A 25,460-nucleotide genomic window follows, 5' to 3' on the forward strand; every position below is an offset into this window, starting at 1 on the left:
GATTGAGGTACCCTTTGCCCATCCCCATCGGACAATGCTAGACGATGGGCGTCAACTCAAGCGGTAGTTGCCAAACCAATGTTTTCCCTCTGCTACGGGAAACAAGTAATGAAGCCGCTGAATTGAATTGGTTGCCAACCGAATTTATATTCTCACTTCAACAATGTCAACAATCCCTGCTTCTCTCTCAACTTGCTCTTGCTGATCATATTCAATTGCGTTAACCACAATGTCAACCCACCCAGTTCATTGACTCCAAGTGAAAATTCATTTAAAAGGAATAATCGCAGACGCGCCGGCCGGTTTAGCCATGGAGTTTTTCAATAAGGCGAGAGCCTTGCGACTGCGAAGCCACCTTGGCAAGTACCTGGTGGCCAATGAAGACGAAGAAACTGTCCGGCAAAGCCGATCAGAGGGGTCATTCCGAAAAGCTCGATGGGCGGTTGAGGTCGTGGAAGGGCAGAACCACGTTGTCCGTCTCAAGAGCTGCCATGGCCGATACCTCACAGCCTCCGACGAACCCTTTCTTCTCGGCTTGACCGGAAAAAAGGTCGTCCTGTCTATCCCAGAAACCAAGATGGACACTTCCATCGACTGGGAGCCTATAAAACAAGGGTCTTTTGTGAAGCTGAGGGCCAAGGCGTCTGGTAAGTACGTTCTTGCGAGCTAATGGAGGCACGCCACCGTGGAGAAACTCTGTGACTCATGATCTTCCTCATAGAACTACAACCCAGGACTGGATTTTGTGGGAAGTGGACGTGGTGGATATATCTCTAATGAAATACGAGTCCTTGCCCGGTGCAGGTGATGTATCGCCGGCATCGAGCTTTTCTTCATTGCCGGCGGAAGTTACTGCAGACAGCAGAGCTGGCTCATCGCCGACCTCGGCTAGACGATCGCGACCGGGAAATTTGAGGCTTGCTTCGCCGACAGATGATTTTTCGGGCTCCAATGGCCGCCCATTGTCAATGGTCTCCAACGGATTTGATCCATCTGGATATGGAAGCCAGGTTTGTGGATATTGTCTGTTCATTACAGCTGGAAGTCAATGCAATTTTTATCAAATATACGACAAATTCAATATCTATTTACTTTCTTGCCAAGGCCCTCAATCTAATATTTGTACATACGTTCAATTAATATAGTTTTATTTTATTTCCTACTAACACAGTAATACTTGTTAGAATCACTTCAACTAGAAGCTTGTTATCATAATTGCTTAATTAAACTGGTAAGACTAAGGACACTTTGAAGAGATGTTAAATGGGAACGGGAAAGGGATGCCTTGCCCATTTATAAAATGATAATATAATAAAAACATTTTGTGATAGTAAATCATTTTATTAGATTTCTTACTTTTCATAAGTATTAATATTAATGCGTCATAAGCAAATATCTATTAAAAAATTAAAAAAGTTTAAAATTTTAAAATAATTTCTTGAGATTCCTGATAGAGAGGTCTCAAATAAAGTGTAAACAGGACAATTTCTACATCTATTTTTTTTTTTCAAAAGTTCTATAAAAGGGATGAGCATTATTATTCTTAGGAATCTTAATTCTAGTGAATAATAGAATATCAAAATAAATATTATTTATAAAAATACTAATTTTAGTAAATATTAAAATACCAAAATAAATATTATTCACAAGAATCTTAATTCTAATAAATTATAGAATATTAGGATAAATATTATTTATAAGAATCTTAATCACGATAGATATCAGATATTAAGATAAATATTATTTAAAAAAATCTTAATACTAAGAGATTTAAGAAAACTTTATACTTTTTTATAAATAGATAAGTCTTATTTAAAAAAAAATACGCCTTTAATACTAATTTTAATATAGCATTCAAGTGTTTATTATTTGATTTAAGTTTCAAAATATTTGTATGAGACTTCTCTACACTATCTAATTACTTTTTTTTATATAATTCAAATAATTTGACAACAATGTTTGTACTTAATAAATTCATTATTGTGTTTGAATGAGAACAAATATTAATCATAAAAATCTATAAAAATATGTTTGCTGAGATTTTATTAAAAAAAAAATGCTATAAAATTTGTGTGATAGTATAATAGTTTTGTAATTGTGAAATTACTTTATTTTTTATAAATAAATATTAAAAAATAGTCATGTTCCTTGGTAGTACACACACACAAGAGAAGGATATGGTATCACTAATTCTAATATATATTGAAAAATCATCAAAATAAATTAAGATTACAAAACTACACTATTCCATTGTTTCTATTAACATATTATTTTCGAAATCCTTAATATATCATTGGATTATTAAGTGTTTTTAATATATTCTAACAATATTACTTTTTATAACCGATACTTCTTCTCTCCATCGATGGCAGAGTGCAATGGAGTTTTTCGACAAAGCTAAATCTGTTAGACTGCAAAGCCACTTGGGCAAGTACCTGGTGGCCGACGAAGATGAAGAAACCGTCCGGCAAAGCCGCCGCGGCTCCTCACACCGAGCGCGGTGGACGGTGGAGTATGTGGAAGGAAAGAACCATGTCATCCGTCTAAAGAGCTGCCACGGCGGCTACCTCACCGCCTCCAGCGAGCCGTTCCTTCTCGGCATGACGGGCAAGAAGGTTCTCCAAACTGTTCCGACAAGAAAGATGGACTCTTCCGTCGAATGGGAGCCTATAAGAGAAGGGTTTCATGTGAAGCTTCGGAGCCACGAAGGAAAATTCCTGCGAGCGAATGGAGGCACGCCGCCATGGAAAAACTCAGTAACTCATGATATTCCTCATAGAACTGCGACTCAGGGGTGGGTTCTGTGGGGAGTGGATATTTTGGATATCTCAGTGTCGGACTCGGCCGATTCATTATCAAACGTATCAACTGCGTCGAGTTTTTGTTCATCTGTGGAGGATGATTTCGCAGGCTCTCCGGACACCGGATTGCCGGTGATTGTCGCGGGCAGGTCTTTGAACCATGCCTCTGGAAGACAGGTACTTCTGCTCCCAATTAATAAATCATAATTAGGTTTGGTTTAAGTTTTTATATTTTAAAATGTAATTAAAACTCTTTAAGAGTTTTGACAAGTGACGCTAATCATGTTACATGGGCAGAATTTTTATATAGAATAACAAGATTTATGTATATTACTCATTAAAATCAATTATAATTACAAAAAATATGAACTTAAAATACCGTTTTATGTGTTATAGTTGCCATATGAATTATGAAAGTTATATACCAAAAGGATAAAAATTAAAAAGGAAAGCTATATATACCAATATTATTATTTTAGTTAGGTGTTTAAAAAGAGGTAATTTTTAGCCATAACCAACGGCAGTTAAAAACTGCAGCGGCAGCGCCAAACCTTATAACGGAATTTTGATGAATTTTATGATTGATCAGCGGACAAAGGCGAGTGCCTATATCGTTGGACTTGCCATCTCCTCCGCTCGTCCGCTTGATCTGAATCCCAATCGAAAACCCAACTGCAAATCGACCTCAAATCTCAACGCCACTCATTTAGTTAATTTGTTAATCCGAAATCGAAAGGTTCGCATTTCCTCATGACGCCGGCGAACGCAATCTGATTTCGTGATCCTCTTGCTTGAATTTTCAGAGCGGAATGGAACTGTTCCGGCGAGCCAAAAGCGTCCGGCTTCGGAGCTACCACGACAAGTACCTATTGGCGGAGGACGACGAAGAATCGGTGTACCAAGATCGCTGCGGCACCGTCAAGATGGCGAAGTGGACCGTCGAGTTCGTCGACGGCATCGCGAATGTCATTCGATTGAAGAGCTGTTACGGCAAATACCTCACCGCCACCGACGAGCAGTACCTTCTCGGCGTCACCGGCCGGAAGGTCACCCAATCGCTGCCCAGAAAACTGGATTCCAAGGTCGAATGGGAGCCCGTTCGAGAAGGCGATCAGGTGCGGCTCAAGACTCGTTATGGCAACTACCTGCGCGCAAATGGCGGGTTGCCGCCGTGGCGAAATTCGATCACCCACGACATCCCTCACCGCCACACTGGCTGGGTTCTGTGGCAAGTCGATATTGTCGAGCTTCTCCCGGATGATGAGCCACCTCCCTTTAAAGCCGTGCAGCCGCCGCCGCCGCCAGGATGGCCCGACTCTGCGCCTTACGCAGAACTTAACTCGGCGGCTTCCTTCAATCTTAGGACCTCCAGGCTCTCAAAATTTAAGGTTCGACTAAATCATACACGTAAATTTCTTGCGATTGATGATTGGTAAAGTCTAATACATATATGTATGTGTGCAAATGCAGCCAAATGATTCGTCTGAAGGGCGGATTATATACTACGGAGTGGCGGATGATGATGGGAAAAAAGAGCAGGTGAGGGCAGAGCCTTCTTTCAATTTTAAGGGGCATGGATTGGAGGAATTGACTGAAAAGTTGGAGGAGGAAACGGGGCTGCAGGATGTAATCGTGTGTTCGCGCAATCCATTGAATGGAAACCTCTATCCGCTTCGACTAGATCTTCCACCAAACAATGCAGATATGCATATTGTTGTGGTTCCAGCTTCGTCAAAAGGTTTGTTGTTTTCGTTTTCTTGATCAATTTATTTCCTTCTCGGACATAACTAAGTTGTGGTTAGCACATTGTTTTCAGAGTGTGATGTTTTTAGATTCTTATTTGCTCATATACAACCAAACATGTTGGATTTAATGGTATCTTTTTTATGGCTAAGGAACCAAATCTTCCTTTATCTATTACAGTACACCCAATCATCCTTAATGAATTTCCCAGTTTGGGTCTTGCCTTTTGTTCATCTGTTACTTGTCCTCCTGTCCTCGCCTTCTATTTTATCCAATTCTTGATTTGGTTATGCATTTTCCTCGCCTTGCTAATTAAGAAGGTTTATTCATATTTTACCAGTGGCAAGACAATTTGCACCGGAGACTCCAGCTCTCCATGGCTTGGGTGAATAGCAACTATGTACATTACACGCTTCGCTTGTTCTGTGCATTTGGTCCAAAACTTGCTTGCACCAGCAGCAGATGCAAAGCCGAGTGAAACTACCCCCATTAAACTGTGTTCAATCGCTTGATCCGAGGAGAAAAGAATATGACTGTTTTCGTGGACGGTAGTTGCTCTAGCTAAGCAAGGATGGTATATTGTTCTCATCCAAGAAGTCATACTGTACTTTTGTCAGAATTTGGTAAATTTTTGTGAGCAATCTCTACTTTGGCAATTAATTTTTCTCCTTTTGGAGTTTTCTCTTTGAGTTGATTCTTCTATCATTATTAAGATTGGCCTTCATTTGTCAAATTGTTCCGGCTGTATTGGAATATGCTTTTCCTATATTAAACTTCTTGTTACTGCACATCTGTAATCTGTTCTCCGTACAAATGTATTTATGTATGCTACAAGGAAAAATCACTCCGTATCCACTAGTTTGCTATGAATTCTGATGCTACTATAAAACTAGTTTGCAGCTTCGAAAAAGAGAACCTGAACTTGGAAGCGCCCTCTTTTGCACATGGAAAGAACATCGTCCCAGCAGCCAACACCCTGTTTAATTATCTCAAATACAATTAAACTAAAACAAAGCCGAGTGTACTGGTAGAAGTATGTGACAGTTATATGTGGCATAACTAATGTACCTTCACGGTTCTGTCATCGTACATGATCCACTTTCCGGAGGCACGGCTGTAAGCCACGCTGATATAATGTTCTTGGTGGTAGCAAACCTGAGAATCCAAATTAATCTATGAGGCGACCCAGGTTAATCATATATTAAGAGCAAGATAATGATACATGTATTTTTGTGTATACGCAAATGCAGCATCTATTTAGACACTTCACCAGATCAGATGCATGGGATTGCCTCTTCTAATTTCTATAGGAAAACAACAATGATCGGAAATAAATTAAAACTTTATGGAAGTTTCTTCAATTGAAAGTAGATCTAGTGCTCAAACAACAGATCTGGGAAAAATGTGTTCACTTACCATGAGAAAAAAAAAAAATCTTTGTCAAAGAAATCAAACAAAATAATAGAAGAGAAAAGAAGCAAAAGTAAGTTTACCATTGATGTAAGGGAATGAATATTCCCTCGATCTATTCCGTTGAAGATGACACCTATATCTATCTCAGTAGACAGAGCTTTCAATGTTCTAGATATATTCCTTTTACTCTCACTGGCACTCTGCCAACCAATAACTGCAATGACCGGACTAGAAACTAGTAAATTCAGGAAAATTAACAGAAGGAAGTATTTCCGGATAACCTTCAGTTACCTGTCACAAACACGCGTGGAGGAGTTGAAAGAATGTATTGGAGATAGCCAATTTCGCCACAGTCTCCTACCTCACAAGTCAATACATCCATTGTAACAAGCTTCAGATGTAGATCAAAAGGGTCTTCCGGATAAGCAGCCTGGGTGAGCAGAAAAGATAATCATAAATAGAAATATCTGTTGAGCAACCTTTGTCTATAGAAGAAAAAATGGCAATTGCTTAAAACAATAATAAGAGAAAAGCATGCCTTCACTTCTCTGAGTGTACTTGCATTTATGTAGTAGAAAAAAGAAGTATACTTCGACTGTCTGGAATGAGTTCCACACTTGTAACAGCTCATTTTCACAAATACGTCCATTCCAAGAATTTTATGAGCTATACAAGCTTCACTAGCACAATCAAAAGTGTCCGTGCATTTGGTTCCTGCTGATAATTCAGTATCAGAGATGACAGAACCAGAAGCAAACGCCAGATGAAGACAGTTTAAAATTGCTGCCAGAACTTCAGAAGCATCATGCATCTCTGCCTGTGAAATCAGCAAACCAATTGGTATGTTGCACATGAAACATGTTTGCTTTTAAGACAAATTAAACCAACATGACTTACTTCTTGGAAGAAAGACCTATAATGAGGCAAATTGCTCAGAGCAATTCTCAAACGGGTGGGAGAAACAGACTCACTTCCAACTTTTTCACATGCCGCACTTACGGCATTGAACGTCTCATGCAATGTGCACACAACACATGGATCTCCAACATGCACATGCGTGGATGTCGGTCTACTCAAAAACTTGTCTCTAAACCTTCTTAAATTCCACAAAGACTGTAAATTGGCAGAAAGTTCACATTGCAGATAAAAGGAATAGGAATGAGAGTTTATCATGGGAACATAGCAAAGCATATAAAAGAAATACCAACCTGTATAACCACGTTCAGGAAGCAGTTATATTCACCAACATCATTTTTTAATCCAGCCCCAAATATCTCTGATCCACTAATATTTTTTAGTTTGACATCAGCTGATAAGACCCTATGATCTCCAGAGGATTCCTCCCCTTGGCTTATTGTTAAGGGAAGGTTCTCTGCTTGTAATGGCATGGATTCACCGGACTTCTTATTTTGCTTAACTAGTCGATTCTGCTTGGCTTGAGCCTCAATCTTCCTTAGATGCTCCAATTTCTCTTCGAGCTGTCTTTCCTCAGCTTCAAGCTGAATTGCATGCAGATCTTCCTCTTGCCGTTGCTTTGAATCCTTCATGCTTATTTCATCATCCAGATGGTCACCCTCAAAGCCTATGGGGGAGTGACTGGAGGAAGACAAAGTTCAGCATTCAGATCAAACTTAATACAGGCAAAGAAGCGCAAGGATAAGATCAACAAAAATACTTAAAAAGTGCAAGTGGTATCTGAGAGTAACACTATAACTTACACTTCTGCACTTCTCTCTGGCAGCATGTTTACCTCGTTGCTACCAGTAACCTGAAAAAAGTGCCAAGATTACCTTGCATAAAACTTACAACATATATGATGACAACAAGCATGGTAAGAAAATAAAAACTAAAAACCTTTGAGCCCTTCACTTTTGGTTTATTCTTTTTCTTGGCCTTCAATTTTCTACTAGGATGATTGACGTGACTGCCACCTCTGTTATCATCCTTGTCATCTAGTGCAAGCTCAGCTAAAAGAGATAGACCTGCTGCATCTGACTTCTGCTTTGCATCTTTCTCTACCAAAGCATCCAATTGTTTCTGGTAAAGCAGAAACTAGAAGTTATTAAACCCTAGGGAGTTAGATCAAGATCCGTAAAATATGCAGCATAAACAATACAAACCTGCACGAATAACTTGAGAAGGGGCAATATGAAGGCTCGATAGTCAACAGTAAATGTGTTATCAAACTCATTCCACGTGCCACGCATATCACCAACAATTCTCACCATATCTGCATCACATTTGCTGAGCTGCAGTACTGAAGATAATGAATCCAGGAAAGATCACATGACTTTTAAGAGAGAAGTAATATTTCAGGGACAATATTTGAGCTATATGCTAGATTAACAAGTTTGAACAAGGAAAGAATTAGGAGAAATAGTTGAAAGTCAAAATTTTAGTTGCATACTGAGAAAAGAACCATAAAATTAACATTGAAATATGATAATTGTATGCATCTGAACTGCTGAATGATATATGATTGATGGTGTAACATTGATAAAGTATGGTATAATAAAATTAACATCTGGAAAGTCTACTCCTTCTAGAATCAAAATCCTAGGCTTCAGTGGCATCTGGGCAGGTGCACAGAAGTAATGAAGCTACCTGCATAAACTGCTGCTCAATTTTCCTCTGAATAGCAATTCTAATGCAAGCATCTTCTTGATTTAGATGTTCACTACTTTCCACTTCACTTGGCCAAGAACTTATGCAAATCAAACCTTCCTCCCACTTCAGCTGATTAACATTCTGAGATTCAGTCTCTGCAAGTATACTTGATATAGCATCTAACTCAACTCTACTGCTGCATGTGACAGCATCTTTATCTGATCCAACAAGTACTTCTTGATGCCTTCTCAGGAGGGATGCATAACTTTGAGGGACACAATCTCCACCTTGTTTCCTCTTCTCAAGTTCTTTAACACAGATGGCCTGAATTGCTTGTAATGCTCCAAAATGGCTCAAAAGTTCACCTTTTGTTACACACATTTCTTGTATCTTACTATATGCTTTCTCCATTTTAATAAAAATGTTGATTCCTTCAGTTTTCACTGAATCTTGCTGACGAATCCATGATGCTAACTGAATTTCTATTGGACTACAAGTATACAGCCAACGTATGAAATCTTCATCACTTGGAGGAATATTAGCTTCCTTGTCACTGATGGTACAGACTCCAGAACAACAATCACTTGCAGCAGCAGCATTACAAGAATGTTTTTGTGTGGGAAAACCTAGCAGTAGATTCTCACCCAGAAGGAGACACGATGAGTCACTATTGAAAACAACCCTTTCCAAAATTTCAGGCACCTTCTGATCATTAAATTTATCATCTGTGTCCTTATTAGAATACATGTTTAAGCGGCAATGGTTAGACAAAAGAAGCAAGAACTTAAAGATCTTCTTTAACTGGGAAAGTCCTAGAAAACAGATGCAGAAAGGTGTTTGGTCCAGGCCATAAACGCAAAGCTGCTGTGCAGGAACAAAATTCCGCAGCTGGTTCATGGCATACTGTCTCACGTTGTCAAGATGGCTCATAGAAAGACAGCCGTGTGTCAAGAGCACTCGGAACAAGCCAAAGATCCTTTCAAGTAATTTTTCACGCTCAATATCATCAGATAGTGGCCACTCCTTAATACCAAGAAGACTAGCCGACTGGCATTTTGACTGTTCTTCAATCATTTTCACAGCTCTTGAGGGATGGACTGGCTTCCATGTACCATCAACAAGCATGCAAGCCCAAGCAGCATCAACTTCCTCAGGTACAACACCCAGTTGAAACTCCCATTGGATATTCATCTCGTGATCTTCCTCAATATGGTCTAAAAGCAATTCTGAGTTTATAAACTTGTCAGTACAAAGGCAACAGAGCCAGAATTTCCAGTTCTTGTTCATCAAAGCAAAATTCAATGCTTCTGAGAAAATCTTAGCCACTGAACTTCCCTTGATTGAACTAAAATGCTCCCTTAGATCACTAATTCTGAGTTCAAGCAGTCCACGTTTTTCCTCAATACTCATTGGCTTCCAATACTCTAGAGCCTGCTTAGCTTTCTTGTCTGTTATGTCGAGCTTTCTCAGCAAAGCATCAGTAGCACGTTTCTTTCGGGCATCATGCGCAGAATTGATCAGGGGATTCACACAAGACACCCCCTCTTCATCACCTTCCAAATTCGTAGGATCTAACATTTTCTCCGAATGTCTCGCTTCAGCCAGTTCATCCAAGATTTCCCTTTCCCGCTCCTTAAGTGACTCAATTGTCTCTCTGAGATTACCCTCGCCATCTCCAAGATTCTGCGCCGCCAAAGCAGACCTAGATTTCCCAATAAGCGTCTGCAATACCTGTCCCACAATTGAAATTCGCACTTCGGCAGTGGACACGTTTGATTGCTCCTCCTCTTGTAAACTGTCTTTGGCAGGGTCGACCGGGTTATCAATTGACAATGCCCGTTCACACTCCCTCACTACCAATTCATAATCTTTAGCATCACTCGACAAATCATAAAGTAGAATCACGTAAGAAGAAGCGAATTCAATCGAGTTGGGAGACAAAGTAGCCGCCCGTCGAGCCGACTCCAGAGCCCTCTTCAGGTGCCGTTGCTTGGTGGTATTGTCGTTGTCGATCAGAGAAGCTACTTGAGAATGAACAATACTTTGAGCGTGATAGGCAATGCCAAAGTTTTCATGGCGAAGACATGCATCTTCCATGAGCCTTAGAGCTTCGGCGTGGTTTCCCTGGCCGACGGCCTCGAGAGCGCGCTCATACTGGAGTCTGATAAAAGGGTAAACGGAGGAGGCGGGTTCTTCGTTCTTGCTCTGTTCTTGACGGCGATCTTTAGTGAGATTGACATTCGGAGATGTTCCAGCGTCCACATTGGCACTATCTGCTGTCTGCGACGGTTTCGACTCTTTCGAGCGACGAGCAAGGTTTCGACTGTTACGCCCCATCGCAAGATTGAAGTTGAATTGAGTTGGATAAACAAGAACAGAAAGCTAGGAAATGAAAAAAAGAGCGAGAAGGAAGAAGAATGCGATAGCAAGAACAGAGAAACAGAGATATCGTGGAAATGGTTTTGTCGGTTATAGACAGTTGGGTTCCGTATTCCCTTCGGCGGTAAGCTGGGATTATGATCTTGGAGTTAAAAAGGAATTAATTTGTAATTAGGAGGCCAAGACTCAAGATGCTTTATTGACGTTCACCCTGCAAAGATTAAAAAAAAAAAAAATTGATTAGTGTACTTCTCATAAAATAAAAATAATAAAAAATAAAATGTGTATCGAAGTCTAGTAATGTTTTCGACTCATTTTCTTTTAAATTTTTATGGAATGGATTGAATCTAGAAATGTTTTTGTGTTGTGAGTATGTTAAGAATGATGCACGTAAAGGACAATATGTGTGAATGAAATCTTAAATCTCTCAGAAATAGGCAATTCCTGATATGGGCATTGCAGTAGAGACTCAGATAAAGAATTCCGTTACCTCTTTTTCTCCATTCCGAGGATTGACTGCCAGGCTTAAAGAGTCAAAATTCCAAGCTGCTGCAGCTACAGCATGTTCACTAATTTGCACCGGAATGTATGAACTGTCAATTCTCACTTTAGCTGTCTTTCAAACCCAGATGTGGCCGTTTCATTTTCCAGTAATGTTGGGTGGATTATGTAGAGGGACACCAACTCTAGCATTGCATGTATCTCAGGCGTAGACGGCTGTGATACATCTCCAGAAAGAAACTCGTGTACATTCCCATCCACCTCTATTGCACTGAGACCGGGTGTCTTCTTAAGCCCTCTATCACCAATCATCGTCCGTATCCTCACGGCCTCTTCACACTTCCCAGCAGCCAGATACAGATTTGATAACTGAACATAAGCCCCATCTTCTTCGCTATCGCCATTTTCTAGCAGTAAAAGCTCCTTCACGGCGACTTCTGCAAGTGTAACATTGTTATGGATTCGACAACCGCTCAAGAGGGCACCCCAGACAGGAGCAAGCGGCTTCATAGGCATCCTTCTTATAAGCTCAAGCGCTTCATCTAACCGACCTGCCCTGCATAGCAAGTCCACCATGCAACTGTAGTGCTCGTGTTTAGGTGCGATGCCATATTGAGCTTGCATGTTATGTAATAGAAATTGACCCTCTTTCTGAAGACCTGCATGGGCACAAGCCGTTAAAGCCACAAGGAGGACAACTCCATCAGGCCTGAGTCCATCCTCCACCTGCATTCTCTCCAAGTAATCGACTGCTTTTCTTGCACATCCGTGAATTGCAAAGCCTCCAATCATTGCTGCCCATGAAAACGCATTCCTTTTAGGCATCCCCTCAAAAACGCCCATAGCCATGTCAATGCAGCCGCACTTCACATACATAACAACAAGGGCTGTCCCTACGAACACGTCGGATATCAATTCTTTCCTCTTCTCAACATACTCATGCATCCACTTCCCCTGAACAAGTGCTCCTAAATCAGCACAAGCTTTAAGCCCAGTAGTTACACAATATTCATCTGGCTCAATTCCAGACACCAGCATATCCTGGAAAACACCCAATGCTTTCGGAGCAAAACCAGACTGAAGATACGCATTCATGAGAACATTACACTGAACAACATCTGGCCTCCTAATTTCATCAAACACCTTCCGGGCATCGCCCAAAAATTTACAGTTTGCATACAATCGGATTAACGCGGTCTGTATATGACCATCCGACGAAGCTAATCCATTCTTGAGGACCCAATCATGTATTTGCTTCCCCAAAAACATACAAGAGGCATTAGCGCATGCCACGAGAACAAACGGAAAAGTGTGGTGATCGGGACACACAGCATTATTCTTTAACATGAGGTTGAAGTAATGGATACCCAGCTTGGGCTCAGAACTGCTAGAATAGGCTCTGGTGAGAGTGTTGTAAATGAATAAATTAGGAGTACTGATTTGGGTGAAGAGAAGAGACGCATAATTGAGGTCACCGGCCTCAGAGAGGGCGCAAAAGGCAAGGAGCTTGCTGATGGCGTAATTGTTCTGGTGGAGACCATTGGTGACAAACACGGCGTGGATTGCCTTGAGTTGGCGCATGTTCCTGCAGCGTTGTACGACGGACATGAGCCAGCTCCATGAAAAGCCATTGTGCCCGACATTGTTGATCATTGTTGAAGGACTTTGATTGATTATGAATTTTTTTCTAAGCGACTTCTAATCCTTCCAAAATCACCATCCATACAATTGTTGAATCATACAAATTTATTTTCTTTTGGTTAGGCCCCTTTTAACAATATTTTAGCCGGTGAGCTTTTAATAATATAAATAAATATTAAAAAAACTTTACTCTTTAATATGTAAAATTATTAATTAAATTTTTATATTTAAATTTAAAAATTATTTTTTTTAATTTACAATATAGATAAGAGAAAAAAAATCTAAAAACGTAAAAGTTAAATAAGTAAAAAATATAGAGAGTCCACAATCAACTTTTACAAATTAAAAAATTATCGATTTATTTTATTTTTTTTCTTTAACGTCCAGATCAATGTAGATTGTCTGAATGAAATTTTTGACATCAAAAAGTTTCTTTTATGAAATTGTCCTAATGCCACTTCTTGTATTTTTTTTTTTTTTGTGTGTGTGTTATCGATCTATACCTCACTATTTATTATTTAATATTAAAAAATAAATTATAAATTTGAGAAATTAGGGCTTTCTTATTTAAATGACCTCTCATTATTTATTATTTAACATTAAAAAATTATCTAAATTTTAAGAGTCTTATTGTCTAAATAAAGTATAAATTGAAACAAAAAATCATCATAAAATAGAATTAATAGTTTTACATCTTTAAAAAAAAAAAATTAGTGCTCAAAATTAGCGTTCTTGAGGCCCATCTTTTTTGAACTTTATACTTTCAACCGGCACTCCTCTTCTTGTCAATAAAACAGGGACCGTGCGGGTGATTTTAGGCTTGGGATGAGTCAGTATTCTAATGCAATGGAATAGAATAAAAATTAAACAAAATGGATAAGAGAGGCATGGAATGAAAAATATTTATTCTATTACTAATATATCTCTAGAACAAGGTTCAATCCCCCTCTTACAGACACATTGACATTGTTAAGGGAATTAATAAATTAACAATTTTTTTATATAACATTATAATTAATCATAACGCTGTACGTACAAATGTTATAGTAACGAGGGCAATGGCTAAGCTTGGGGAAATACCCACCAATTTTCTCTGATGAAGAGAAGGAAGTGGCTAATTAATGACCCATAATTCTCAGTTCTAACCATTTTCTTTGTGGTTGAGGTCAGAATGAAGTTTTGATAGCCAAATTGATATTCTTGTCTTTATATTTTTATATAATTATTTAAATTTTTATTGTTCTGATTGCACTTTTAAATTTAATTTTTGAGTTAATTTTATCTTTTTATTTTAATATTTTTGGTATGGTAACATGAATTTTTTTTTTATTTCGATTATATTTTTGCACCTGAAAATATAAATTTTTGAATATAATCAAAATAATAAAAAGTTGAATTATTATATAAAAAATATATTAAAATATAAGAGTTAAATTAATTCAAAAATATAGGTTTAGAAATGAATTGGAATAACAAAAACTTTGAGTGATTAAAAAAAAAACATAAAAATATGGAAGAAAAGTATAGGTTTGGCCAAGTTTGACAGATAACAGAGGAAAAAAAGAAAAAAAAATAAAAATTTTAATGAATGAAGAAAAGATTGAAATGAGTTTGAATGTTAGGCAAGGCCTCGTCACTTTTTCTATAACCCAACCTTCTTCATTGTATCTTAAACAAATAACCCCTGAATTTTCTTTCATATTGAACAAAGAAAATGTAAATTTGCGAGCACCGACTCAACAAATTCTTAGTTGACAAATTGCTTTAATTCTGTCTATAGTTGCAGGTTAATGATTACAAAGTTTGGTTTATCTAAACCAATCAAATTGAATTGGTCGAGCTTATCGATTTATTTTAATTTTTTTCATACATCATTTTGTTTAGTTAATTTTTTTTAAAATTTAATTTTCAATTCAATTTTTTGATTGGAATAACCAAATTAATCAAACAAATCAAACTTTAAAATGATATTATTTTGATATTTATAAAATTTTGTCATTTTTTTCTATTTTGTGTATTTTTTATTAATTATTTTAATTTTCTTTAAAAAAAAATTTACATTTTTTTAGTTTAAACAGCTCAATTTGGTTTATACGATTTGGATTTGAGTTTTTTGATTATCAGTTAATTTAGTTTTTCGAGTTAATTGATCAATTTGGTTCAATTTTGCTCCTCAATTCAGTTTAATCAATTAATAAATTTCAAGCGATTTGATAATCGAATCAATTGTTTGCACACTCCTATTAATGACGTTTCTTTAATTACAATATAAACTTAATCTATTTATAGAATGTAGGCTAAGGTAATTAAAGATAAGATAAATTTAAAATTTTAAATGAATAATCTCATAATTCAAATAGTTGTGAAGTTAAAATTTTAAAATTTAAATTTCTATTATCCCTTATTGGCTTTGTCTATTTATCTACCTTGAATACCTTGAATAGATAAAACCAAGTGTATACAAGAGTTTATGCTCAGTCAGGCTTTGACAACTTCATCCTTATTTTTTGCCTTCTAAATTAGACTTGAAAACAGGAGTTTGGAATTGAAAATACTACTAGGACTCGAGAGAAATTTAAGAAGGCCAAAGGTGAATTTATAAAAATATATATATATATAATTGAGGCTTAATTTTTTAAAATTGCTCAAATAAGTCATTTTCACTAAGTTAAGAAATACACTTTGTGTGAAAATTTTACTTGACTAGATCAAATTGGGCTGAGCCTAAAATTGGACATCGTGGATGGGACGAGGATGAACTTGTGGGACACAAATTTATCACAAGTTGTCAAGTGAATTAAAAGTTATTTGAAATATATGACTGATTAGTTGGATAATTTATTTTAAATTAGAATAAGATTTTTATGCTTGGGTTGAGATAAATTGAAAGATGGGCATTGAAATAGACATGATTGAGACATGAGATACTTCTGAATTTCATAATTAGTCATAAAATCAGAAATAATTGAGCTCATAAGATTGAAAAAATTGTCCAAGATACAACGAATAATTTAAGTGAACTAGTTGGAGTTGAAATTCTAAGCAATCAATTACAAATAAGATCAAACCACTTTATAACGCGCAGAGATGACATAGAAGATAGCAGATTGGTGTTTCTAAAATCAATTTTCGACCAAAAACAAATAAGATATTGAAGCCAAAAGTTAACAAAATAAATTAAAGAAAAACAAAGGAAATCACAAACTCACTCACTGGACAATGTGAAGATCGGTAGAGTCCAAGCTTCAAATCATTTGATCTAGTTGGTTAATGGATGATGACCGAAATGATGGAGAAATATAAGGAAATTGGGAAAAATTCCACAAAAATTAACTCAAAATTGATAAGAATCTGTGAAAAAAATCCAATATATGCAAGTGTAGATGTACAAATCTAGTTTCTAGATTTAAGGAAAGTGATGACACAATTGATAGACTAAACTCCTATGAGAGGTGATTGGCAGTGACGATAAGGGTGTCAAAGAATGACTGACAGTTGTAGAGGGTGACCTATATGGCAACAGTGGCATGTTAAGGTCACCAAACTTAATTGTAAAAGTCAAGTTCTTCTTTAGTTTTAGAGAAAAAAAAAATTAAGTCACCATTTTCTTTAATATTTTTTAGTTATTTTTAAATTTTTAAAACAAGTATTTACTTTCATATTTTTAAATATAAAAAAATTAAAACAATAAAAAGTCATTTTAACCATTTTTATCAGAAACACGTTTAAAATTTTCAAAACATGAAAAATGTTACAAAAGAAAAATATTTTTTCATTAATCTCAAAATAGATACTTAAAATATAAAATTAAAAATAAATTCAAAACTAAAAACTTGAGACACGAATAGAATATGCTTTAAAATTTTTTGGTTGCTAGAAAATAATTCCAACAAACTAGTTTTCTAGAAAAGACATTGCGGCAATGACATTTTTAGGCAGCGTTTAATACAGAAAAAGTTTTTAAATTCTTATAAATGTTATGTTAGAAATCTACATTCTCATGTTTGATATAATTTAAAAAAAAATTAAGAAAATAGTATTCTCATAATTTATTTTTAATCAACTTTCTTACAAAAAGATTTTCATGAGGAGTTGAGAAACTTGGATTTCTATAAAAAAAATTTAACAAATAAAAAGATTAAACACCCCTTACCCTCTGTCGACGTCCGGATTTGGTCGATCGTGATTCGTTTTGCCCGTTTTGAGAAATGAATGCAAAAAAGAGAAAGAGAAGACACACCAGGGAGATTTGAATGGTTCGGTCAACGCTTCGACGGCCGACACCTGCAAGCACTCCAACGCCCAAGTAAGTAAGGGAGTACACTGTGTATTAGCAAGTTAGAGAGTGAGAGTGTACCTTGGCTCTGAATAGAGCCAACTAAATACTGGAGAAGGAGATGTCCTCTTCACTCATGAAATCTGAGATGGGATGGCGTTGACTGGTTCCTCATTAATATGGATGAGATCTGAGATGGGCGCACGAATACTTAGTAGAGGCTGCAATAATATTGATGCAGGATAGGACCGTCATAGGCCGAGAGAGATGCTAGATTGGGGCCCAGACAGCCTAACTAGAATAATGCCTAGCCTATCATTATTCTGCGGTTTCCTCGTTCATATGAGTTGATTAATCGGTCTGCAAGCTGATAGCGTTGTTGGGAACTTGAACTGAATGATCCCGCTGTCTACGAACTGAAAGTGTCGTTGAGAGCTCGCATGGTTCGCGATTTGAGCTCGAAATTAGGTGTCGTGCGACCTGAAACTAACAACCTTGAGCTTAGGCTCGTTGGGTCTCAGGTAATTGGGCCAGGCTGCAGGGTCAAGTCCAATGCGCTTCATGAGAGCAAAAAATACATATAACACCCTCTTTTAATCCCTATAATACTTTCATGATTATCTTTATCATAATTTTATTTTTACAAACACACACATATATATACACATATATATACATAATGTGTAAAAAAATAATATTTTTTGACTTCTTAAAAAGTTGTGGATCTCAATATTTTATATACTATATAAAATTTATCATTTTTAAATAAAAAATCAAATAAGGGTCATTTTGAAAAGAAAAAAATCATAGAATCCCAAGTTATACTTAAACTAAATATAAAAATATAAGATTCTCATAAAAAAATACTCAACATTATTGAGAATATTTAAAATTAATCAAATATAAAATTAATCAAATTAAAATTTTTTAAAAGTATTCTAAAAAATTTTGAATTTTAAAAATCTAAATTTTTTTTTCGGACCAAACGTCTCGTTAGTGTTTTCAAGCTTTTTCTATGGTGAAAAGCAGCAGATTGCAACCAGCGCAAGGGGCTAGCAAGTAGCAACAACTTCTAAGGTGGTCGGCAGCGGCTACAGACTCGTCGGCAGCAGCAAAGTTGACGGAAAAGAAATAGAGAGACTGGGCCTGGGCGCAATTTTTGAAACTTTTTCAAGTTCTTCAGGTGACATTTCTACCCTAAAGTTTTATGTTATTTCACTTAGACTCATTATATTCTGTTATTACATTTATGACCATTAAATTTGCACTTAAACTAATTAAATTTTGCGTGTAATGTGATGTTAAAATTTGGGCTTCTAACACAAAAACCTGATTTTTATGATATGTATATATATATATATATACATATATATGACCATATTATTGTTCTTTATAATTTGAGGAATAAATAAGAAAGTATATTATCATTAAAAATGTGATTGATATTTAAATAATGTAAATTCACTTAATAAATTATAATTATCACCTTATTTGCTATTATAATTATAAATAGTTTATACACATTATATATTTATTTATATGCATAAAAGATTATTTTGGAGATTTAATTTGACATATTTAAATGTATCAATAAAGAAAAGAGAAAGTTATTTTTTAATTTTATTTTTCTTGTACCCTAAATTTTGCATAATTATTGTGAATTTCCCTTAAATGACTAGTCCCAATTCGGACATGTATTATTATTTGACCTTAAAAATTTTTATTATTGTATATCAACTAGATCTGATTTAGATTAGTTAGATGCCCTGTTTTTATTGTCTAACTTCTAGAATTTCATTTGAATAACACTTGGGCCACGAAAACGAATAGATATGGCAGAAATGACATCCAGTGGTTGAGAAAGATGGCACGAAAACAACCTGCTTGCCAATAGCCTTACCTGAGCTTGCCTTCCATATTGGAACAGACCCACGACAATAAAAGAAAAAAGTCCAAGGCGTCGGAAGCGTTGAGGAAGTTACTAGTCAGGTTGGAACTCATTCAAACCTCGTGTTCAAGCAACCACCATTAGCAAAACGAAAATGTTAACGCAAGCAGGTCGCTTAACTTGACCACCATCAACCCGCTGTAGCCACTTTGACTGGAATTTAATACTATTAAATCCCCAATTTTGATTTATAATAATACTACTTATCTAAAGTAATCACGACTCTTAACTAGTGACAGAGTTGGATAAATATAATTATATTATTTAACTCTTTTTTTTAATTTGATATTGTTTTGACTTTAAAAAATAATATTATATAAACAAAATCCAACACATTTGAATGGCTCATAAATCGTTTGATACACCTTTGCTTTTAGATTTTCATCAACTTTTACAATCATACATATCATGGTAACCTCTTATACAAGTTAAATAATATAAATGATCACTAAATTTTATATTAAAATATATAAAAATTGTTAAATTTTAATTTAATATATAATTTTATAACTATCGTCAATTACTATTAAAAAAAACTAATGAAATATTCACATGACTAATAACATGAACAGTTAAATAGTATAAATAATCACTGAACTTTATACATAAAATATAAAAATATTACTAAACTTTTCACTAAACTATAAAAATGATAACATTTTCTTAATCTCTTTTAACGATAATTAATGATAGTTATATAATTATATACTAAATTAAAGTTCAATGATCTTTGGGTTACAAATTGAAGTTCAATAACCTTTTTGTACCTTAGTGTAAAGTTTAGTAATCATTTATATTATTTAATCCTGTATACACACTAAATTTATAACTTAATTTAGAAAAAAGAAATGAATTTTAAGGCATTTCATCTCAATATTTGTTATACTATTTAATCTGTATTTTTTGAGTTTATCTATCACAAAAACAAAGAGACAAAGATTTAATGTAAAGTTTTGATGTTGTTAGTTAAAGAAATAAAAAAAAATAAAAACTAAGATCTAGTAGCAGAACATGTGTTTTTAAATATTCAGTCATATCCACTTAAAATAAAATAAAAAGAGAAGTCATGCCTTTGGAGCAGACCATCCAATGGGTTCCAAGTTCAAAATAAAAAGAATTACCAAATCTAATGGCGATTTGGTTTAGTGATTATCCACGTAGCATGCTTACCAACATAATCAACTACTCTAGTAATGTTACAAATTCACTCCAAAAAGAACATGCCAAGTTGAAACACAAGCGATTGGTTGAAGGAAAGTGACATTTGTATAGTTTATTTTTCTCTCTTCATGCATTCATGTCATTTTGTTACTATAAGTTCTATAAAATTTTTATTTTGTGATAATACTAATGAAAAATTCAATGCAAAATTAGTACAATTTTAAAAAAAATTGATTGTTGAGTTGTATCAAGCATCTGACTAAAGAGTTGATGTTAGAATCAGAGACACTTTAATTTATACTTTCTAAACATTTTAAAGATCAATTGTAATACTTTTTATTATTAATCAAGCGGATAGATATTGATTGAATATCATAAAAATTGTCTGCTCACTCAATATGATTCAAGATAACCACAACAATTACCCATAATCTCACCAAGAAGAAGTAATTACTTGCCTTCCTGGATGGGGAGAGAAAGGTTAGTTGACCATGTCATATTTATTTGCAAAATAAAGAAAGTACAAGCAAAAAGCCAAATTTAAAAAGTACTCAAATGTAAAGATTCTTGAAATTTAAAACTTTGACATTCAATTCTCAGGTTAATTACAAAAATAATCAGTTAACTTTGCTCACGATTACTACTTAGTTACTAAACTTTAAAATGTTACATATTAGTCACTCACTTTTAAAAAATGTTTCTCATTTATCACTCGTTAAAACATCATTAATTGTGGCTAACGGTTATGCACATATGTCAAACGAAAAACACACATGGCGCTAATGTGGGTTGATTGCGCAAAGGTCAATTATACAATAATCACTTAATTTTACTCTCGATTACTAATTATTGAACTTTAAAATGTTATTCGTTAATCACTCATCTTTCAAAAATATTTTTCATCCATCACTTGTTACCTCACCTGTTAATTATGACCATTAGTTATGCACACGTGATGTTAATGAGGGTTGATTGTGCATTAACTGCCAATCACAAGTCAACACGTGTCACTAATCCATGTGGCCATGAAAACCACCATTTCTCCTTTTCCCTTATTCTTTTCTCTCTCTTTTCTAGTTTGTCACCCTAGTACTCACTGTTCATAGCTGTTAGCCTCCGACATAGATGCAGTTGAAGCCACCGCAATCAGCAATTTTGGGAGTTGGACTCCAGCTACCATCGGTAGCTTTTGACGCAACCGTCATTGTTGTCTCCTTCGACGTTCTCCACTACATGAGTTAGTGATACATGTTGACTTGTGATTAACAGTTAATGCACAATCAACCCACATCAGTGTCATGTGTGTTTTTTGTTTGACATGTGTGCATAATCGTTGGCCAAAATTAATAATGAGTTAACGAGTGATGTGTGAGAAACTTTTTTGAAATATGTGTGACTAACGGATAACATTTTAAAGTTTAGTGACTAGGTAGTAATCGAGAATAAAGTTGAGTGATTATTGTATAACTAACATTTGCACAATTAGTCTATATCAGCGTCACGTATGTTTTCTGTTTGACACGTATGCATAATCGTTATTCGCAATTAACGATGTTTTAATGAGTGATAGATGAGAAATATTTTTAAAAAATAAGTGATTAGAGATAACATTTTAAAGTTCAGTAACTAAATAGTAATCGATAGTAATGTTAATTTGTGTAATTAAACATTCAATTCTCTTATTGTTGTAATTTATAGGCTTAACTATTAAAGTTACACCCTAATTAGTCTTGAAATAATTCTAACATTATTTGTTTGTTTTATAGAATTATCAAATTACTCCAGAAGATTCGTGATAAAAATCACGTTAAAATTTTATAAATTTAATTAGGGATGGGATTCTGACATCATCGCTAACGTGGAGCCTTTTTCTTATAATCTTTATTTTTAAAAAATGTTACAACGATTATCTTTTTTTATTCAAATTAGTATTATCCAGAACACCATGATTTCTTGCATCATTGCCTTTGGTGACACATTCTTTCAGGTATGACGCTTTCCGTCGTACCTAAAGTGGAAGTCAATCCCGCAAACTTTACATTAAAAATTGAAGACAAATGACGAGGACTAGCAATTTGGTGCCTCAAGTTGGCGATGGAAAGCCGAAACTTCGTAGCCCTCGGCGTCCCCACTCGTTCAATTTCCCTTCCCAAACGTACACTCCTTTTTTTTTCTCTTTTCTTTTTTTAATTTTTTCTTTCTAAGCGCCCAAACGTATATTCAAGAATCTCAACTTTATTTCCAGTCCACATCCTCTTCACGACATCCATATATATATATATATGTATGTATGGAAACACACTTCACATGTTCTCCGTCTTGGCAGTTGCAGGTCTCAGCTTTTTCTCCCGCGAGTAGCTGTTGCTCGTGACGCGCTTTCTAGTAATCCAAACACCGCCTCCGCAAACCCCGGTGCTCCGAGCTCTTTTACCGTCTCCGCCTCTCTGCCGAGATTCTTGCATCTGCGGTTGCGCTTCGCGAGGTTCCGTTGCATATCACGGAGAGCTTTTTATTAGTTTCTTTAAATACGCGTACGTAGTGTTTTTATTGTGTTTTGTTGAGTTTGAACAGTGGAAGGTGAGGATTAAAGGCTCGGTTGTAGCGAGAAAAGACAGACGAATACTGAATCGGTGGATAGAGAGAAAGTAGAGAGAGATGGGGGAGAAAGAGGGAGGTGTTGGTAAAAAGATAACGGTTGGCGTATGCGTAATGGAAAAGAAGGTGAAATGCGGCTCCGAGGTTCTGTTCTTTTTGCTCGAATTAGATTCAATCCAAACCGACGTGCATGAACCGTCTGTTGATTGGAAATCACTTCGTGCCAGTTCTAATAAGCCGATTTGTTTTAGGTTTTCTCGGCTCCGATGGGGCAGATTTTGGAGAGACTCCAGGCATTTGGTGAATTTGAGGTATCTGATTATTATTGACTAGCGGTTCTACGTTAACGTTGTCAAATTGGAGTGAGAACAGATTAGATTCGAGTGGAATGGAGTCGCCGAGTCAAATCAACAATTACACAAATGATTTTGATTATAAAATAAAGGCCTCCATGAAAAATGAAATCGCTAACACCACGGTGTTTCGATTTTCATTATATCAGTAGCCAGCAGTCTGATTTGTTCGTTCCCGAACTGTGATAATGTGTTTGTGGCTAGCTTTTAGATATCATATGTTCGTTCTTGTTACTTATCTCTCGTGATTAATTGTAGATCATACATTTTGGGGACAAAGTTATTCTTCAGGATCCAATTGAGAGGTACAATTCCGATGTAGTTAGCTAAAATTTATTATGTACTACTCTACTGTGTTTGATGGTTCACAATGTTGTTTATACATATTGCTTTATGATTGTTTTGAGTTGACTACTCTCTCTCGTTCTTGGTTTGTTTATGGATATTCTATTTAATATTCATTTTATAGAGGACCTGTACTGGAGATTTTCTGAAAGTTTGTTTCTTGAAAATGCGTGATTTTTCTTTCCAAGCGGAGCTAGACTTGGGATCCTTCTTGTCTGTCACAAAAATGCACATATTGATTCTAAATGCATTTGAAACTTTATATGTATATCTGTATAAATATTTAGAGCTAGAGTGATGATCTTATGTTTATTTGCCTTCCCTTTCAAGTATTATCATCAATGAAACTATAGGGCTCTTAAAACTAATATTTGATGAATATAAATATGGTTCCTCAATTAATATTATATGCCTTAAACTTAATAAATCAACACGATCAAAATTGGTTTTGATTGGGTTTGGCATTATCATTCGCATATGTAAGGTAGTGAACAAACAACAATAACAATCACACACTTTAATCTCACTAGGTGGGATCGGTTACATAAATTCTAGACCTTCAACATTCCATGACAATATCCTCTATAAGGCCGTTATATCATATGCCATGTCTAAGTGTTTCCAACTAGTTTATTTGGTTTTCTCTGATTCTTGCTCTTTTGCTACAAATTTCTTCTATTTCGTTCACTCACTTCATAGGTGTTTCTATCAGTCTTTTTCTCACATGTCCAAATCATTTTAATCAAGACTCTCTCATTTTATCTTTTTTTTTTTTTTTGGTGGTAAGTACCCATTTATTTTCAATAGCTGCTCATTACTCGAACCTTTTGTATGATCTTGTTTTTTATTTTGTCTTTTCTTGCATTGGTGCACATCCAATATAACATTCTCATCTTAGTTATACTCATATTTTGCACATATTGATGCTTAATTGCCTAATATTTTGAGCTAAGGTAGACTAGGTAGTGGACAAAAAGTAACAAAAAATATAATAACAAAGGGAGACATGTAAAGGGACACACACCATGGGCTAGCCATGTAGAGGTGAATGGAAATGCCATTGCATAAAATGAAGGATCAATGCAATACGCTCACATGAGAGTTGTTGGGAGTTTTGTAACTATAGAATATAGATGATTGAGTTGAAATGCCCCCATAGTGTTGTGGTTACAGAATTAGAGCGGCCAGCCAAGTATATAGTTTTAGAATCTTTCTCTGCTTTTATTTGTTTCCTCATTTGTCGTATTTGTACCTACTCATTCCTACTATAGAATCCCATGCTATTTAACAAAAAAAAATTAATTTATTTATTCTATAAATATAAAATTCTGGCAGTCTCCTGAACCTCAATAAGGTGGTTTTCATTGGAATTCTATTGCCGAATAATAAATAAGAAATCAGGTTTGCTTATTCCACTAATATTGATTGAATATACATTTTATTGAATCAACCCAATAACATTTTCTATTTCTTCCTCATTTGTTCCTCTCTCTCTCTCTCTCTGCATGTGTGTGTGTAGTGTATATATATATATATTATCTATGAAATGGTAGTGCCAATCAGCCCTTGTTGAAATTCTAGTTGATAAAATAATATTTGATTGTATAATGTTGGAATATTCCAGATACAAAGAGTAACTGACTATATTATGTTTTCTGAAATTTTTGGTAATTATACTTATTAGAAAAATAAAACAA

The 25,460-nt window shown here is 35.4% G+C and overlaps 4 protein-coding genes across 9 annotated transcripts in view; 2 read left to right on the forward strand and 2 right to left on the reverse strand.

Moving 5' to 3' along the window:
- Positions 1-46: 46 nt before the first annotated feature.
- Positions 47-5,413, forward strand: LOC127804831 (uncharacterized). Its single transcript, XM_052341868.1, is given in 6 exon segments — positions 47-655; positions 657-1,010; positions 2,373-2,978; positions 3,605-4,189; positions 4,272-4,539; positions 4,885-5,413. Coding segments are annotated over 6 exon segments (2,211 nt in total). The 5' UTR covers positions 47-310; the 3' UTR covers positions 4,938-5,413.
- LOC127804830 (uncharacterized) lies at positions 5,278-10,901 on the reverse strand. 2 transcript variants are annotated; one of them, XM_052341866.1, is made up of 11 exons: positions 8,562-10,901; positions 8,078-8,206; positions 7,812-7,994; positions 7,676-7,725; positions 7,166-7,553; positions 6,855-7,070; positions 6,496-6,774; positions 6,249-6,387; positions 6,038-6,171; positions 5,613-5,699; positions 5,278-5,520 (listed from the first exon to the last, which is right to left on the reverse strand). In XM_052341866.1, the coding sequence occupies exons 1-11, from the start codon at positions 10,899-10,901 to the stop codon at positions 5,434-5,436; spliced, it is 4,032 nt and encodes a 1,343-aa protein (XP_052197826.1). In that variant the 3' UTR covers positions 5,278-5,433. The 2 variants fall into 2 exon arrangements, with proteins under 2 accessions (XP_052197826.1, XP_052197827.1); XM_052341867.1 differs by lacking the exons at positions 5,278-5,520; positions 5,613-5,699 and having other exon boundaries at positions 6,046-6,157.
- A 115-nt stretch (positions 10,902-11,016) lies between these two features.
- LOC127804832 (pentatricopeptide repeat-containing protein At3g28660-like) lies at positions 11,017-13,155 on the reverse strand. Its single transcript, XM_052341869.1, has 2 exons — positions 11,434-13,155; positions 11,017-11,154 (listed from the first exon to the last, which is right to left on the reverse strand). The coding sequence occupies exon 1, from the start codon at positions 13,095-13,097 to the stop codon at positions 11,547-11,549; it is 1,551 nt and encodes a 516-aa protein (XP_052197829.1). The 5' UTR covers positions 13,098-13,155; the 3' UTR covers positions 11,017-11,154; positions 11,434-11,546.
- Positions 13,156-22,763: 9,608 nt separating this feature from the next.
- The window catches only part of LOC127803605 (inositol hexakisphosphate and diphosphoinositol-pentakisphosphate kinase VIP2), a 47,843-nt gene continuing 45,146 nt past the window's right edge, over positions 22,764-25,460 (forward strand). For 3 of the 5 annotated variants that reach the window (XM_052339986.1, XM_052339987.1, XM_052339989.1), the window contains exons 1-4: positions 22,765-22,952; positions 23,042-23,209; positions 23,317-23,376; positions 23,677-23,723. In XM_052339986.1, coding sequence (XP_052195946.1) covers positions 23,126-23,209; positions 23,317-23,376; positions 23,677-23,723 — 191 coding nt within the window. In that variant the 5' untranslated portion in view covers positions 22,765-22,952; positions 23,042-23,125. Of the gene's footprint in view, positions 22,953-23,041; positions 23,210-23,316; positions 23,377-23,676; positions 23,724-25,460 lie in introns of all 5 variants that reach the window. The other 2 variants (XM_052339990.1, XM_052339988.1) reach the window with 2 other exon arrangements.

The sequence above is a fragment of the Diospyros lotus genome, chromosome 6 (genome assembly GCF_014633365.1).
Source record: "Diospyros lotus cultivar Yz01 chromosome 6, ASM1463336v1, whole genome shotgun sequence".
In the NCBI taxonomy this organism is placed as follows: Eukaryota; Viridiplantae; Streptophyta; class Magnoliopsida; order Ericales; family Ebenaceae; genus Diospyros; species Diospyros lotus.

Coding starts and splice junctions, on each gene's coding strand:
- LOC127804830 (XM_052341866.1), bottom strand. CDS start 10,901: ATGGGGCGTAACAGTCGAAACCTTGCTCGTCGCTCGAAAGAGTCGAAA. Junction 7,554..7,675: donor CCAGAGAGAAGTGCAGAAGT/GTAAGTTATAGT, acceptor GTCTTCCTCCAG/TCACTCCCCCATAGGCTTTG. Junction 6,775..6,854: donor ATAGGTCTTTCTTCCAAGAA/GTAAGTCATGTT, acceptor CTGATTTCACAG/GCAGAGATGCATGATGCTTC.
- LOC127804832 (XM_052341869.1), bottom strand. CDS start 13,097: ATGATCAACAATGTCGGGCACAATGGCTTTTCATGGAGCTGGCTCATG.